The sequence below is a fragment of the Alternaria viburni genome (assembly GCF_023758015.1).
Source record: "Alternaria viburni strain BMP 2772 chromosome Unknown scaffold_11, whole genome shotgun sequence".
Lineage (NCBI taxonomy): Eukaryota > Fungi > Ascomycota > Dothideomycetes > Pleosporales > Pleosporaceae > Alternaria > Alternaria viburni.
The window spans coordinates 439,130-452,261 of NW_026055780.1; the positions used below are offsets into that span (position 1 = coordinate 439,130).

Sequence of the window (13,132 nt, forward strand, 5' to 3'; positions counted from 1 at the left end):
TGGCAAGTATGAGGCATCCCGACGCTAGACACAGTGTTGTTATTGAGACCGGCCGGCGACGTGTTGCGTGCACTCCAAGTTGAGGCAATCTGCACTGCAGAACCGCCTTTGCAACGCCCCTGACGAAACACGATTTCGGGTATTGCGCGCGCCTCAGTTGCTGCATTCCATCACCTTGCGCGTCCATCAGGCCGGCCATAGCTGTTGCGGGGGCCTGCGGCTTGCTGGGTGCATCCACCTGTCCCGGACGCCTGTGTTGCAAGTCTTGCAAATCTTGCAATCCGCGTCCAGTTCCAAGGTTGCCTTTGCTGACCCGTCCAGCTAGCACCGGCGTCGTGAAGCATGATTGCTTATCGAGTCGCTTGCTTGGCCAGCAGCGCTAACCGTGAAACCGTGACGGAATTACACATGGCCAGAGCAGCAAGGGATACGCAGCCCGTAATCTATCGATAGCACTGAGCAGAGTCTGTGCCGCCGGTGATCCTGCTTCGCAATGCAATGAGGTTGTTGTTGGAACGGTGGAGCTTAGCAAAGCGAGCGCCGTCATACGTACAGTACATGAGCAGGGGTGTGGGTCGTGCTCGGTCCGTCGTCACTCTCTGCAAAAAAAGGTGCCCACGTAATCACCTCTGTTAACACATGGATGGCGATTGCTTGCAACCACCCGGCATGGATGCATTCCACATGCTGGTTAGCCCTCCACCGCCCGTCAAACTACTCCTATAGCATCGGTACGATGTCGGTGTGAGGGGCGACATCTCAAACACGCCCCTTCGTTGCTCCATGCCAACGGGAGGCTCGGGATGCCTGGACGACTCGGCTGGCGATTCGCTGATGCGCGTGATACGACCGCCCAAGGTCCTCCACGGCGCTGCAATAGTCATGGCTCTATCGAAACTAACTTCGCCGCTGTGCATCATCGCCTGCAGTGACCGTATGTCCAGAATCCACGTTCGACAGCGATCCCGTCTGACCGAGCGTCCTGACCGTCGTGTGGAGATGAATGGTGACTATTTTGGCGCAGAAAGGGCAATAGCTCCTTCCACGGAAGGCTGGGGGGCGTAGTACGGAGAGGACGGACGATACTCGGCACCGCTTTCCTCACCATTACACGATTATACGAGCCCCAACGACTCGTTACCGTCCTGCCCAGCCTATACCATTCACGGCACATCTATTAGCTTGGCCATGGCGCGCTGAGACGTACCGCGCTTCCACCACGCGTACATTACACCGTGCATCATCTATCGTCGATTGACTCCATCGTTTGCCTTTCAACAACTGACCCTGCCGAGCAGTGCAGCTCCATGGATGTGTCTCTAGTGCATTTCATCATGCGCAGCAACCTGGCCACAAGACATCTGCGAAAACCACTCAGCCGAGACCAGCATATATGGTTGGCGCCAGCTTGAGCACGCAAGTCCTTGGCTGGCGCGCGATATGGCAGACTTTTTTTTACTATGCTCTCACGACCCTGTGCCCGAACGGTCGCGATCATGAAGTGCGATGGATGCAGCTTGGCTACGGCTCATTAATTCCGGTCTGCAACCGGCCTTAGCGGCCCAGCTGCAAAAGCAGAACGCGATAGACGCACACACTGCAACAAGTCTTATGCCGACTCAGGATCTTGTACCTCTTTGCCACACGAGTCCAGTGGGTCGAGTTTAGCCTTTCGACACGGCTTGCGGCGTCCTCAGATCCATATCCAGTTCCCCGCTCTCTTGTGCTGAAAGAAGTAGGTCAGACGGTTCCCAACGAATGAGCACTGCGCAACCCCACGCTCTAGAGCGAGGACGCCGTAATCAACCAGCGACCCAACCTCAAGGCCTCCGTACCCGGATGATGGATCCCTTGCTATGCCTAGACGTGATCCTCTCGACGTTCACCAAGGTATATTGTGACGCAACCACTTTGCACTCGGGCTGCAATACCGCTCGTCTGACAGTGTTACAGCATGCTGACCGGCCAGGACGTAATGCGGGAAGATAGGCTCTATCCAAGGGGTACCGATACTTGCTACTTCCCACCGGAGATTGAATGTGAATATGTACAAGGGCGTTGGTACCGATCCACGAGGCCATACTAGTCTGCCCGATGCACAGCTGACCCGTATCATCATCTATCCCGCGGCTGACACTGTCATGAAGGACAACAAGTCCCGTATGCGTTACGCCACAAGCTTCATTAACACATTAGCGAAGCCACTCACGCGCCAGTCAGCCAACCAACTTTGTGTGACCAAGTTGCACCTTATTATTACACCCCATGCGACCAAAGTATCATGCAGGAGGCTCCATCTATTTGCGCCAAAGACAATGCTTCCGAGGTCGGTAAACCCTCGCTATCTTTTCCAAATACAATACGTCAAACTAGCTCGCCAAGCTCAGGCTCTTCTTTACTTTATTGCCGGGCGAAACTCCTTCAAAGGCAAACGACATGCAATTCGTCGGCTGCCTAGCGCTCGATTCGCACAACGATGTTCCAGCTTGGACATCTGGCGGTGCTTTCGACGCACGCGGCGAGTCATCGTGCCACCATCATGCAACAACCAACAAAGGCAACCGGCTAACACACTCCACACCTCCTTCCGTGCTCAGAAGCAACTCTGGATTGCCGTTCGAGGGGCCGATTGCAGCTAACCCTCTCAGACAATGCAAACGAAATCTGCGTCCTGTACGCACCTGCCGGAACGGATCCCAGGCCGCGCTTGCCCGTCTAGGTGCTGCAGTACATCGCTCAACACATACGGTTCAGCTGTCTTTGGAAAAGCGACGCATCGCTTCCTCACCTCAACGCGAGACATCCTCTGCACCACGTGCATGTCACCGAGCGGATTAGGACACCTTGGCTTGCGCCACTATGTGCAATCACAGTAGTGCGCGCTCTCCGGATCGACCTGTCGAGTTCTCGCTGCGCATCCCAAAGTGACTACTCAGCCTTGTGCAGGGACAAAGGGAAATGGGGGCAGGCAAGAACGCCGCACGCAGCCGTTGACCCAAAGGATCCGTAAGACGTGCAGACAGTCTCACCGGCTCGCACAAGCGGAGTGCCGACCAACTGGATTCTATGCTGATTACGGACACGTCGCGGGGATTGACCACCGACACGAAGGCTTTTCATGTGCATCATCACCTTCCATCGTTCGTCTCTCACTGCAGCTACTAGTGTTGTGGCATGCTTTCAAAGGGATCACCTTCCCCGACTGCACTGCCTGACAGGTTCGGACTCCACACAGCTTATATCCCTGCCGGCATCCATCTATTAATCATGGCTTCATTGGACGACAACTCCCTGGTGCGAAAACGGAGATGCCATGGCACGCATGTTACCTGGTCGGGATTCCCGGGTTCCAACATAACAGGCATTGTCGTCGCCGAGGGGTTCGAGATTGGGCTCCGCTATGTGAAAACGACCGTCGCCTGGGCCAGGAAGCTCGTCGATTCGAGCGTGTCGTAATAGCGAAGTGCATCTTGGAAGCATGTCTGATACATTTGATGTTGGTGTGCTAATGCAGTAAGATCCAGAGCATCCTCACAGCATGCTTCTCATTCGTTCGGGACCACATCTTGAAAGATGCAGGTAACGAAATGATAGAACACTCGTATATCAGAGAAGGACACAGCCCAAGAAGGAAGGTAGCAGAATGCGTATGTGGTACAAGTTCACGTACACTGTGCTAGATACTAGTCAGCTTCACTCATTCATCTTTCCGTGAACACAGCTGCACCACTCTAGTCAGACATATAGTCCCATATATCCAAACTTTTCACCCCAGTTTCCACACATGATGATGCATCAGCGACTTCCCAACTATTACTCACGTCACCTCATGCACAAACAACCGTCTCCACCACATGACCATCATCTCAGATCTAACAAGAACCCCCCATGTCTCAGCACAAATAGCATGCTCGAGCCACGTCGCAAATTCAATCGACGGTCGTGCCATGGAGACCGTGCGACATGTTTCATATCGCTGCGATAGTAGTTGGTGTTTGAAACGGGTATCGCATTGGCACCGATCGTGGCGTTTGCTTCACTAACAAACACACCGCCACGATTTGGCTTGGTAATGCGCATAGATACTGACGTCTTTGTTGTTCGTGTTGAGGTTTGACTATCTAGCTCTGCATTCGGCGTTGCTGCGCAAGAGCTGATGCCGAGTTGCACAGCCACAGCCTTAGGTTGCCCACCGGATGACGACTTCATTCTCACGATGGCTCAGCCCCTCAATTACACACATGTGGCGGGGAAACAACATGTTGGTCAGCAAGGTAGGCGTCCAGGTCATCCTTGATGATATGTTCATGACGGATATGAGTCAATTCATGGCTGAGCACTGTGGGCCCACGTATTGTAGTGGTATATTTGCGGGACCAACTGATCGTTATACACATAGTATGATACATGCTCCAACGCCCCTCTCTAGAACAGCTTGTTGTCCGCACTGGCCTTGGCTGCGTCTCTCCTCGCGCTCTGCTTCTTCCTGTCCTTTGCCTCGCCTGGCGGCTTGAAGAACAAAGACGGGCTCTCGCCATCCTTCATTGTGTAGTTCAAGTACCCTCTATGCGCTGGGTCGCGGTAGTACTCGATGTCCTTTCTTGCCGTCGCATCAGGCAGCCTGTACTTGTATTTCGACCCGATCTGTTTCATGACAGCAACCATAGCCTCCTTCTTCTTTTCTTCAGCGGCCGTCTGGAGGGCGGTGATGATGGGAGATGGGATCTTGGCGGCTGCGGAGCGAGCCGTAAGAGAGACGAGGTCTGGCGAGGCTTGGATAGAGATGGTGGGGTGTGAGTCGCCGCGGAGGACGCGCTTGATGGATGTGGGAGAGTAGAAGCGTGTTGTCACGCTGCCGCCAAGGGCTTCGATGCGTGCGATAGCGTCGGCAGAGGCGCGTGAGACGACGATGTGGATGGGTGTGGTCAATTGCTCTGGATTCTACGGCCACAATTAGCATTCGCGTAGCCATCATTGGTTGGTCTTCTCATACCCTCGCGAGCAGCTTAACGCCATGCCTCTTGACACCGTGCAGACACCTCGACTTGGCCAATTCCTTCATGGTGATGGGCTTCTTCGGGTCCAACCTCCCCTGGTCAATCCAGCTCTGTATCCGGTCCAGGTTTATGGGTGACATCTCGACCTTGAACGGGTTGTACTTCCCCCGCCCTCGCTCGGGGTTGGTAATCCATTGTGGTGTCTGACCTCCCTCGAAGCCCGCGGGGACTTTGCCGTGTGCATGCTGACCCTTCTGACCGCGTCCGCCAGTCTTTCCCTTTCCCGAAGCGGGACCGCGACCTCGTCGGATCTTTTTATTGTAGGCGCCTGCGTTGTCGGAGAGCGAGGAAAGAATGGATGCGCATCTCTGCTGGGCGGGCACAAGGAGGGGGGCGACCGATATCGCTGCGGGTGCTCTCGAGCATATGAATAGAAGAGATGAGGCGGCTCGGACCGCTCTTAGCCGTGGTGGCATGGCTGTGGATGGCTATCTTCCTGCTGGCGACGAGCTCGTTGGTGTTGAGCGAATGCGAAGATTCGATGATGAGTAAGCGGCCATGTCCGCGGGATCTAGCCTCATGCGGATGTTAACTTGTGCAACCACGCCGCATCTCCAATCGCTCCTCAACTCCACGCGTCAAAAATGGTCTTCCAGCTCCCTCGCTTCAGCTCGTGCTAGAGACTGGCTGGAACCTTGTCTGAAATCAGCGAAAACCTCATTTTAAGGTCTATGACCGTAGATGAACCTTGACAATGGTTCGTCTTTTCCCGCCTCAGGGTGCAGGTGAGTTGACGACTACATCGAATTTTGCACACCAAATAGGTTCTCACTAATGAAAAGGTCTACATCCTGCTATTCCCAAGACAGAAGAACCTGGTGTTGCAAATACTGCCACTGCATTGGTCTTATTAGGGCCAACAGCGGCAGCGACTCTGCTTCTGGGCCGGATGATCATCAGACGCCCTTTGCTGACTTTGCCGACGAAATCTGCGTACTTTGTTACCAGAGCAGGCTTTTATTCTCTTGCTCTTGCTGCGCCTCTGGCAGCTTGGTTGACGCACTGGGAAAGTCAGATCAGAAGAAGCATCCTTCATTATGAAGGAATCAATCTCCCAAAATCTCAGATTTGGCAAAGCAGTCAGGGGTTTACGAGGGATGATTCTAATATTATTGGTGGAATAGGAGGTATGCTCCTTTCTTTCAGAATGAGGAGCTTACGGAGTCTCTCCATTGGACATCGCCTACTTGGTCGGCTCGGAGCCTTCTCGACTGGATTCTCGACTCCGCTCCTTGTGTCCGATATAACAGTATCGGTATCGGGAACATACCTTCAGGAGCGATCTGCACAAAGATCTCATTACGAGAAGGCTGTGGCATTGCGTAAACTCAACAACGACCCTAACTTCATCCAATCTTTACCCCCCAGGTCCCTACTCCCAGAGCGAATTTGGAAGAAGACTGCTCGAGCTGAACGGGTGGCAATGTCATTCGACTCTCTGACTGATGAGGAGAAGGCCTTGTTGCAGCCTACTATGGTATTCAGCTGGCTGGACACTTCGACCTACAATAGTATTAACAAGACCCCGGGGGGCGCTATACCTATGGACTGGAAATATCCAGAGAATGCATCAGCGGCAGAGAAGCGGGAGTATGTGCTCAAAGAGCTTCAGTTCGTTGCGAATATGCTCAAGCCATATGCACACAATAACAGCTTTGCGCTCCAAGGGAAGCCCATTCCGCGTCTCGAAAGCTTTAGTGTAGAATACGCTTCCTTGACTAGGACATTGGTCACTCTGATGCATGGGATGCTTATACCAGAAGAAGGAAAGCCTGAGCCGCGGATGTACATTCATGATTGCTTGAGCATAATTGATGCAGAGAAAGGGGAAGATCACGTTCCGGTGGAGACTCTCGATTGCCTGCGCACGCTCAAGACGTTTTTCGAGGAAAGGAACCAGCCTGAGTATGTTGCGGGAATCGACAAACTCATACGGGAATGTGAAGGGCGTGCTGCAAAGAATAAGGAAGCCAGGAGTGGTCGAAATACAATTGAGGGATGAAACAAAAGAAGACAAGTCGTTGAAGGCCATCGCGCTTTGTTACAGGCAACCAATATTCAGTAAAATTAAGATGTGTAGTTGTCTAGACTGAGCTTGCTTAATTCAGATGTTCGCTGGCGGATGTGATACCTAGAAGACTAATGTAATCAGGCAGCGAATTGCACTCATCACACAAGCCCTAGCATCGTTTGAGCAGTGAATTTACCATGCCTAATGCTACCCTTCACTACTGTGATGCGCACGAGATCAAGCCACATCTGACTCTTTCATTGAGCTACTCGCAATGTCCGTTCTCTCGTCGTTGATCGTAGCCACCACTGGAAGATACTCTCCAACAACAACTATCGCGAACACAAGTACGTATACCCACGACCGCACACCATATATGAGTTCTATACCCCACAGTCTACTCAACCAGTAATAGAAGTAAACCAACACCCACACAACAACCGCGATGTCTGGAAACCCCGAAGATTGGCGGAAAGTCACAGGTATCGGCCACGGCAAGGACTGGGGCGCGCCAACCGCGTACCCCAAGAATGGGATTGCCTGGGGAAAGGCATTGAACCCATCAGCCGACAACAACAACAACACCAACAACGACAAGGCTTCGCCTGCTACACCTGCAAAGGGCTTGAACGCCGCGGCTCCGTCCTTCACTCCTGGTGGAGGCACTGCGAAGAAGTAGTAGGTGAGTCTATAGTAGGAGAACCTTGACTACGACATGGGCTGACGATTAGACAAGAGGAAACGGCGTAGATGGTGGCGGCGGACATGACGTCGACACAACAGGCGCGCGAGGTACAGGTATTCCAACATAGACTCTTAGATCGCTGTTCCGATGTGTACTTGGAGGACGATGTATTTTAGTACCCGTCAAACGTTAGTAGATAGTAATGTGATCAGCAAGATGTCAAGCGTTCAGCGAACACAGCCAAGTTTGAATATGTCTATGTACAGTATGAGAGTCGCATTTGCGAACAGTACACATATTCACCGCATCTTCCTATAAAGCTTCTTACATTCTTGATAACAAGCTTCCCACAAAACATCTCCTCGCGCAAAACCAACCAGCATACCAATAACACCCAATCTACAACTATCATATACCAGAAAACATGCGCGGCAACCCCTTCTACCACGACGACCCTTTCAACAATTTCACCGGTATCGGCCACGGCGCAGACTGGGGTACCAGACGCCCTTACAACACTCGCTCACGCTCAGTCTGGGGTCCAGGCGGCGGTGGTCGTCAGGATTCTTACTCTCGACCTGGCACATCAGGAGGTAGCATATTCTCGGATATGCGATCGATGGGGCCGTCCATGTCGTACTCTATGGATCCAGACTCGTCGTATGGAGGCTCTCAGTATGGAGGATCGGGATACGGTGGAGGGGGTCGGGATGTGCGGACTCCACCGGGATTCCCACCGCGAGGCTCGCCCTATTACGGATGGGGTAGACGGTAGTTTCTATTGAGTGGGACTTCGTCGAAGTGCGATACTTACGGGCTCTTGGGTCAATTACCTGTACTGCTAGGGTAATTGTTCGAGAGTTCGTCTTGTCCGTCATGTACGTATATAAACAAACAGAACAAAATGACGACTTGTTGCCATGTTACTCAGCACAGATATCTTCCACATCTAGCCCTAACTGAACCCAAGTTTGAACACTATAGAAACGTGAAGCTGCAGGATGCGAGCAAACTCAAACGGAAGTCTTGTTAGAATGGACGGAGCAATGTTGGTACCGCCACATCATGGCTTGAGAGCCAATGACTGTCTCATGAAACTATGCTGGCTCTTGCGGATATCATGTCTTAATTCCATGTACTTAAGCTTCTAAACACCGAGGATTCCACGGACGTAATCGTACTACACTGGCCAAGGTCTTGTCATGCAGTGAGTTGCGACTACGGTGGCCTGTAACAGGAGTACATGTAGGACGCATGAACACACCCGGCTTACAAATGCCCTCTTGGCAGACACTCCGCGACAACGTGATGCTCAAAGGCTGTTGTCATCATATGAAGTGGCTTCTAGAGCGAATAATCAACGGAGGTAAAGTATAAAACGTGGCCGTGCACCAGATGGAAGCAGCATACTTTGCTTCCCTTCGTGTACCTCTGAGAATATTCTGTCTGACCTTTGAGAAGACCACTATGTCGCATCTTCAATACTTCGACTATCCCGGCTTCGGCGAGCGATCAAAACGGGATTTGAACTACAGCCAAGCGGTCCGCATCGATAACCGCATCCAGGTATCCGGCCAAGGTACGTCGCCCACAGTGTATGGGCCACCCAATGCTGAACACATCCAGGCGGCTGGGATCGTACAACCGAGGAGTATCCAGAAGATCTTTCGAAGGAGGTTGACCAAGCTTTCGACAATGTCGAACATGCTATTCGTCAGGCTGGTGGAGAGGGCTGGGACCAGGTCTACAAGACGCGCTTTTATGTTACCGTACCGATTGACGAGATTGCGGAGCCGATCATCCGTAATATGAAGGAAAGATGCAAGAAACACGGGCCTCTCATGACGGTGGTGCAAGTCGTTGCTTTGTATAAGACGATGAAGATTGAGATAGAAGCGGAGGCGCACTTGGGGTGATTTGCGCAGAAACCTTGGAAGCTTGGAGCGCCTTTCGTTCCTGGTGTTAATTTAGCATAATTGGAGCAACTTACATGCGTAAAGAATATGAAGCCCATAAGATGTAAGATGTGTATATGAACGGCGCGCAAAGAGAAAGTCAATGTCTCGTACTCCCTGTGGTCCCAGTACGTCATCGTCATCGTGGCTGCCCGCTAAGTGGGGCCATGACTGCGCCACAGATCACAACGATCACTCCAGGTAGCCTCTCTCTTCCAGTCTCCACGACGACTGAGACGCCGCTAGAGTAGCATCGACAAATGAGAAGAGCTTCTTGTCCATCAATCGCGGCGTTGCAGATGCCAGAGAGCTTTCCGCGGCCATTCACCCGCCTGCTCGTGCGCCACGGAGGTCGTCATCGTCATCGCCATCGTTGACGACTATCGCGACTCCTCCTCAACGCAACAATGCCAAATCGATTCCGGAGCAAGCTAGAGAATGCTGGAAGAAAGACGGGCAATTGCCTACGGACAGTGGTCTGGCAAACGTCCAAATGCCTCATGTGGACAGTTTGCGCGCCTTGCATCTGTTGCTTGCTAGTGTTTCTGAGCCCAGGTCGACATGGAAGAAGACGAAATCTCTCGCACGAGATAGTACTTCCAACGATGCCGACACCTCGCAGACGCGCACTTTCCATGTCAGGGGACTTACAAGAGGGCCAAAAGACGCTGGCACAGCCTCGCTCAGCGCTTCTGAGCAAACTACCGTTGGAGATTCGGCGCATGATCTATGAGATGGCTCTGGGAGAACAGACAATACATGCGTCAGTTTTGGACGGGAAACTATTGACGCGAAAGTGCACACTTCGAAATTGCCTTTGCTACATGCCTTGTTCGCCTGGTCAGAAGCTGCAATTGGCACTCCCTCTTCTAAGAACATGCCGGCAAATGTAAGTTGAGTCAGATACAATTGTAACTACAGTCGCAGTACCAGTACAAGACTAACATACAACCCCTCTAGCTATTCTGAAGCTATCGAATATCTCTACAAAAGCAATGAGTTCTTCATGTCCACGGACTTGGAAGACTTTCCAACAGCAGGCTATCTCTGCTACTTCTTCCAGCCCCAACGTATCGTGCAAGTCAGCAATCTCAATATCGAATGGGATCTTGATCGCAATCAATACTTCCAGGTCAACCTGATGCCTGCGCATCACCGAGTTGAGTGGTACAGGTTGTGGGATGGGCTGAGCAAGATGACTGGTCTCAAGAGATTACACATCAAGTTGTACTTTTGTCTCGACCTCTGGCAGGGATGCTATGGTGAATTCTGGGAACAGAACAGCAAGGAGATTCTGCAGCCTGTCAAGAAAATCACGGCTCCAAGAGACTTTGTCATCACACTTCCGAATTGGCGATGCTCGACTGATATCGACACCGGCGAGTCCAACTGCGTCTTCCATCTACCAGAGAGAGACGATCAGGAAAGTAGCGCGTCCTGACGCGTCCAGGGACGATTCTCGGACGATCTCAATCACACGAACGGCAGCTTCTCGGGAATGGCTGTGGAGCATTACGGATGCTCATAAGACATATGGGGCTTCTCCAAACTCAAGCCGAAGGCGTACAACGACCTCGCAAAGGCCAATCGGATTGACGATGGGCCAAAGTCACCGCCTGGCCGGAGTACAAGACTCTAAGAAGCAAAACGCAGCCAAGACACAACATGACGGTGACGCACAGGAACCATGCACCTAAGCTCCCACCAGCGGCTTGAACAGGTCTTGCTCCGCCCGCTGTGCCGGCGCGCGTATCTTATCGCATCGTTGATCAACGTGACAGGCGGCGTGGACTTGGCAGCTTGGCGATCTAACTCGTCCCGTACAGCTTTCCACAACCATCTCGTTCTCCGTCCATCATCATGCACAGCCAAGAGCTTCGAGCTAGGGTAGCTCCACCACGTGCAGTAGCTGAGCAGCTCAGCTCGAATACCTCGAGCCGTGCGGCGTCCTGTACTTCGGCGTCTTTGATCCATCCGAGGTGTTGTACAGCTCTGGCCTTTTCCCGGCGCAGATAAGAAGCGTCATGGCCGCCAGGATGCTTGTCCTGCAGGAACCGTTCGCTCTCGCAGGTTCCCGGATACTTCCGGGTTGAGATCTGCTCACGATGCGCTCTTTCATTGCTACCTCCGTCCTCGTCGGACTCGCGTCCGCTGCCGCTGTACCTGTTGTTGCTCCCCGTGGAGACGGCTATGGTCATGGCCATGGGCACAGCAAGTTCAATGTCCAAGTCGGCGTCCGGCCTTACTATCTCGTCGACAACATGGACGAGAGCCCATTGAAGGAAAAGCTGGAGAGCTGCTCAGAGCAAGAGTTCAAAACCTCGGACTTTGTCCTTGCGCATCGTGGAGCGCCGCTTCAATTTCCCGAGCACACTCTTCAGAGTTACAAGGCTGCGCATCGCATGGGTGCTGGCCTGATCGAATGCGATGTTGCGTTCACCAAAGACAAGCAGCTTGTCTGCCGCCACGCCCAATGCGACTTGCACACCACGACCAACATCCTCAACACTACACTCGCCGAAAAGTGCACGACCCCCTTCTCGCCCGCCGCCAATGGCACCACTGCGTCGGTCAAATGCTGCACCTCCGACATCACTTTGGAAGAGTTCGGTACCCTATGCGGCAAGATGGATGGCTTCAACCCCAACGGCACCACAGTAGAGGAGTACATGGACGGCACACCCTACTTCCGCTCTGATTTATACGCGCAAGACTGCCCCAAGCTCATGACGGTCGACGAATACATTCCCCTGGTCGACAGCTGGGGTTTGAAGTACGCGCCCGAGCTCAAGACCCCCGAGGTTGAGATGCCTTTTGATGGATACACACAGGAGGCGTATGCTCAAGATCTAGTCGACAAGTTCCGCGAGTACGAGATCGATCCGAGCCGTGTTTGGCTGCAGTCCTTCTTGCCCGATGACGTTTTCTACTGGATCGATAACGAGCCTGAATTTGGTATTCAGGCCGTGTATCTCGACGAGCGCGTTGATACTCCTGAGGGCTACGCCAATGCTACTGCCAGCATCCCTGAGCTTGCTGCTCGTGGCGTTAAGATTATGGCGCCCGCTATGTTCGCTCTCACCAAGTTGGATGATGAGAACAAGATCGTGCCGTCGGAGTATGCTATTGCTTGCCAGGAACACAACTTGGACATCATCGCGTGGTCATTTGAGCGCGGTGGATGGCTGCAGATCGACGGCGGTGGTTACTACTACCAGTACGTTGCCAACCGTACCAACAACGATGGCGACATGTACGATGTGCTCGACGTGTTGGCCAAGGATGTGCACATCATTGGTATGTTCTCGGATTGGCCGGCCTCAGTAACCTACTATGCCAACTGCATGGGGCTGTAGGCGGCACAGCCTTATATAGATCCTAACAAGAGTGAAATATATCATACATCGTTCAAATGACCTCGCTC

The 13,132-nt window shown here is 52.7% G+C and overlaps 5 protein-coding genes across 5 annotated transcripts; 4 read left to right on the forward strand and 1 right to left on the reverse strand.

Moving 5' to 3' along the window:
* Window positions 1–4,425: 4,425 nt before the first annotated feature.
* J4E79_005794 (uncharacterized protein) lies at window positions 4,426–5,473 on the reverse strand (the record flags this gene model as incomplete). The annotated part of the gene is made up of 2 exons (XM_049354672.1): window positions 4,426–4,941; window positions 4,994–5,473. 2 exons carry the CDS (start codon window positions 5,471–5,473, stop codon window positions 4,426–4,428), a joined length of 996 nt encoding a protein of 331 aa, XP_049210795.1.
* A 2,040-nt stretch (window positions 5,474–7,513) lies between these two features.
* Window positions 7,514–7,747, forward strand: J4E79_005795 (uncharacterized protein; the record flags this gene model as incomplete). Its single annotated transcript, XM_049354673.1, has 1 exon — window positions 7,514–7,747. The coding sequence occupies one exon, from the start codon at window positions 7,514–7,516 to the stop codon at window positions 7,745–7,747; it is 234 nt and encodes a 77-aa protein (XP_049210796.1).
* Window positions 7,748–9,220: 1,473 nt separating this feature from the next.
* Window positions 9,221–9,669, forward strand: J4E79_005796 (uncharacterized protein; the record flags this gene model as incomplete). Its single annotated transcript, XM_049354674.1, has 2 exons — window positions 9,221–9,332; window positions 9,380–9,669. 2 exons carry the CDS (start codon window positions 9,221–9,223, stop codon window positions 9,667–9,669), a joined length of 402 nt encoding a protein of 133 aa, XP_049210797.1.
* Window positions 9,670–10,532: 863 nt separating this feature from the next.
* On the forward strand, window positions 10,533–11,149 carry J4E79_005797 (uncharacterized protein; the record flags this gene model as incomplete). The annotated part of the gene is made up of 2 exons (XM_049354675.1): window positions 10,533–10,597; window positions 10,669–11,149. The coding sequence occupies 2 exons, from the start codon at window positions 10,533–10,535 to the stop codon at window positions 11,147–11,149; spliced, it is 546 nt and encodes a 181-aa protein (XP_049210798.1).
* A 664-nt stretch (window positions 11,150–11,813) lies between these two features.
* J4E79_005798 (uncharacterized protein) lies at window positions 11,814–13,064 on the forward strand (the record flags this gene model as incomplete). The annotated part of the gene is made up of 1 exon (XM_049354676.1): window positions 11,814–13,064. The coding sequence occupies one exon, from the start codon at window positions 11,814–11,816 to the stop codon at window positions 13,062–13,064; it is 1,251 nt and encodes a 416-aa protein (XP_049210799.1).
* Between the last annotated feature and the right edge of the window lie 68 nt (window positions 13,065–13,132).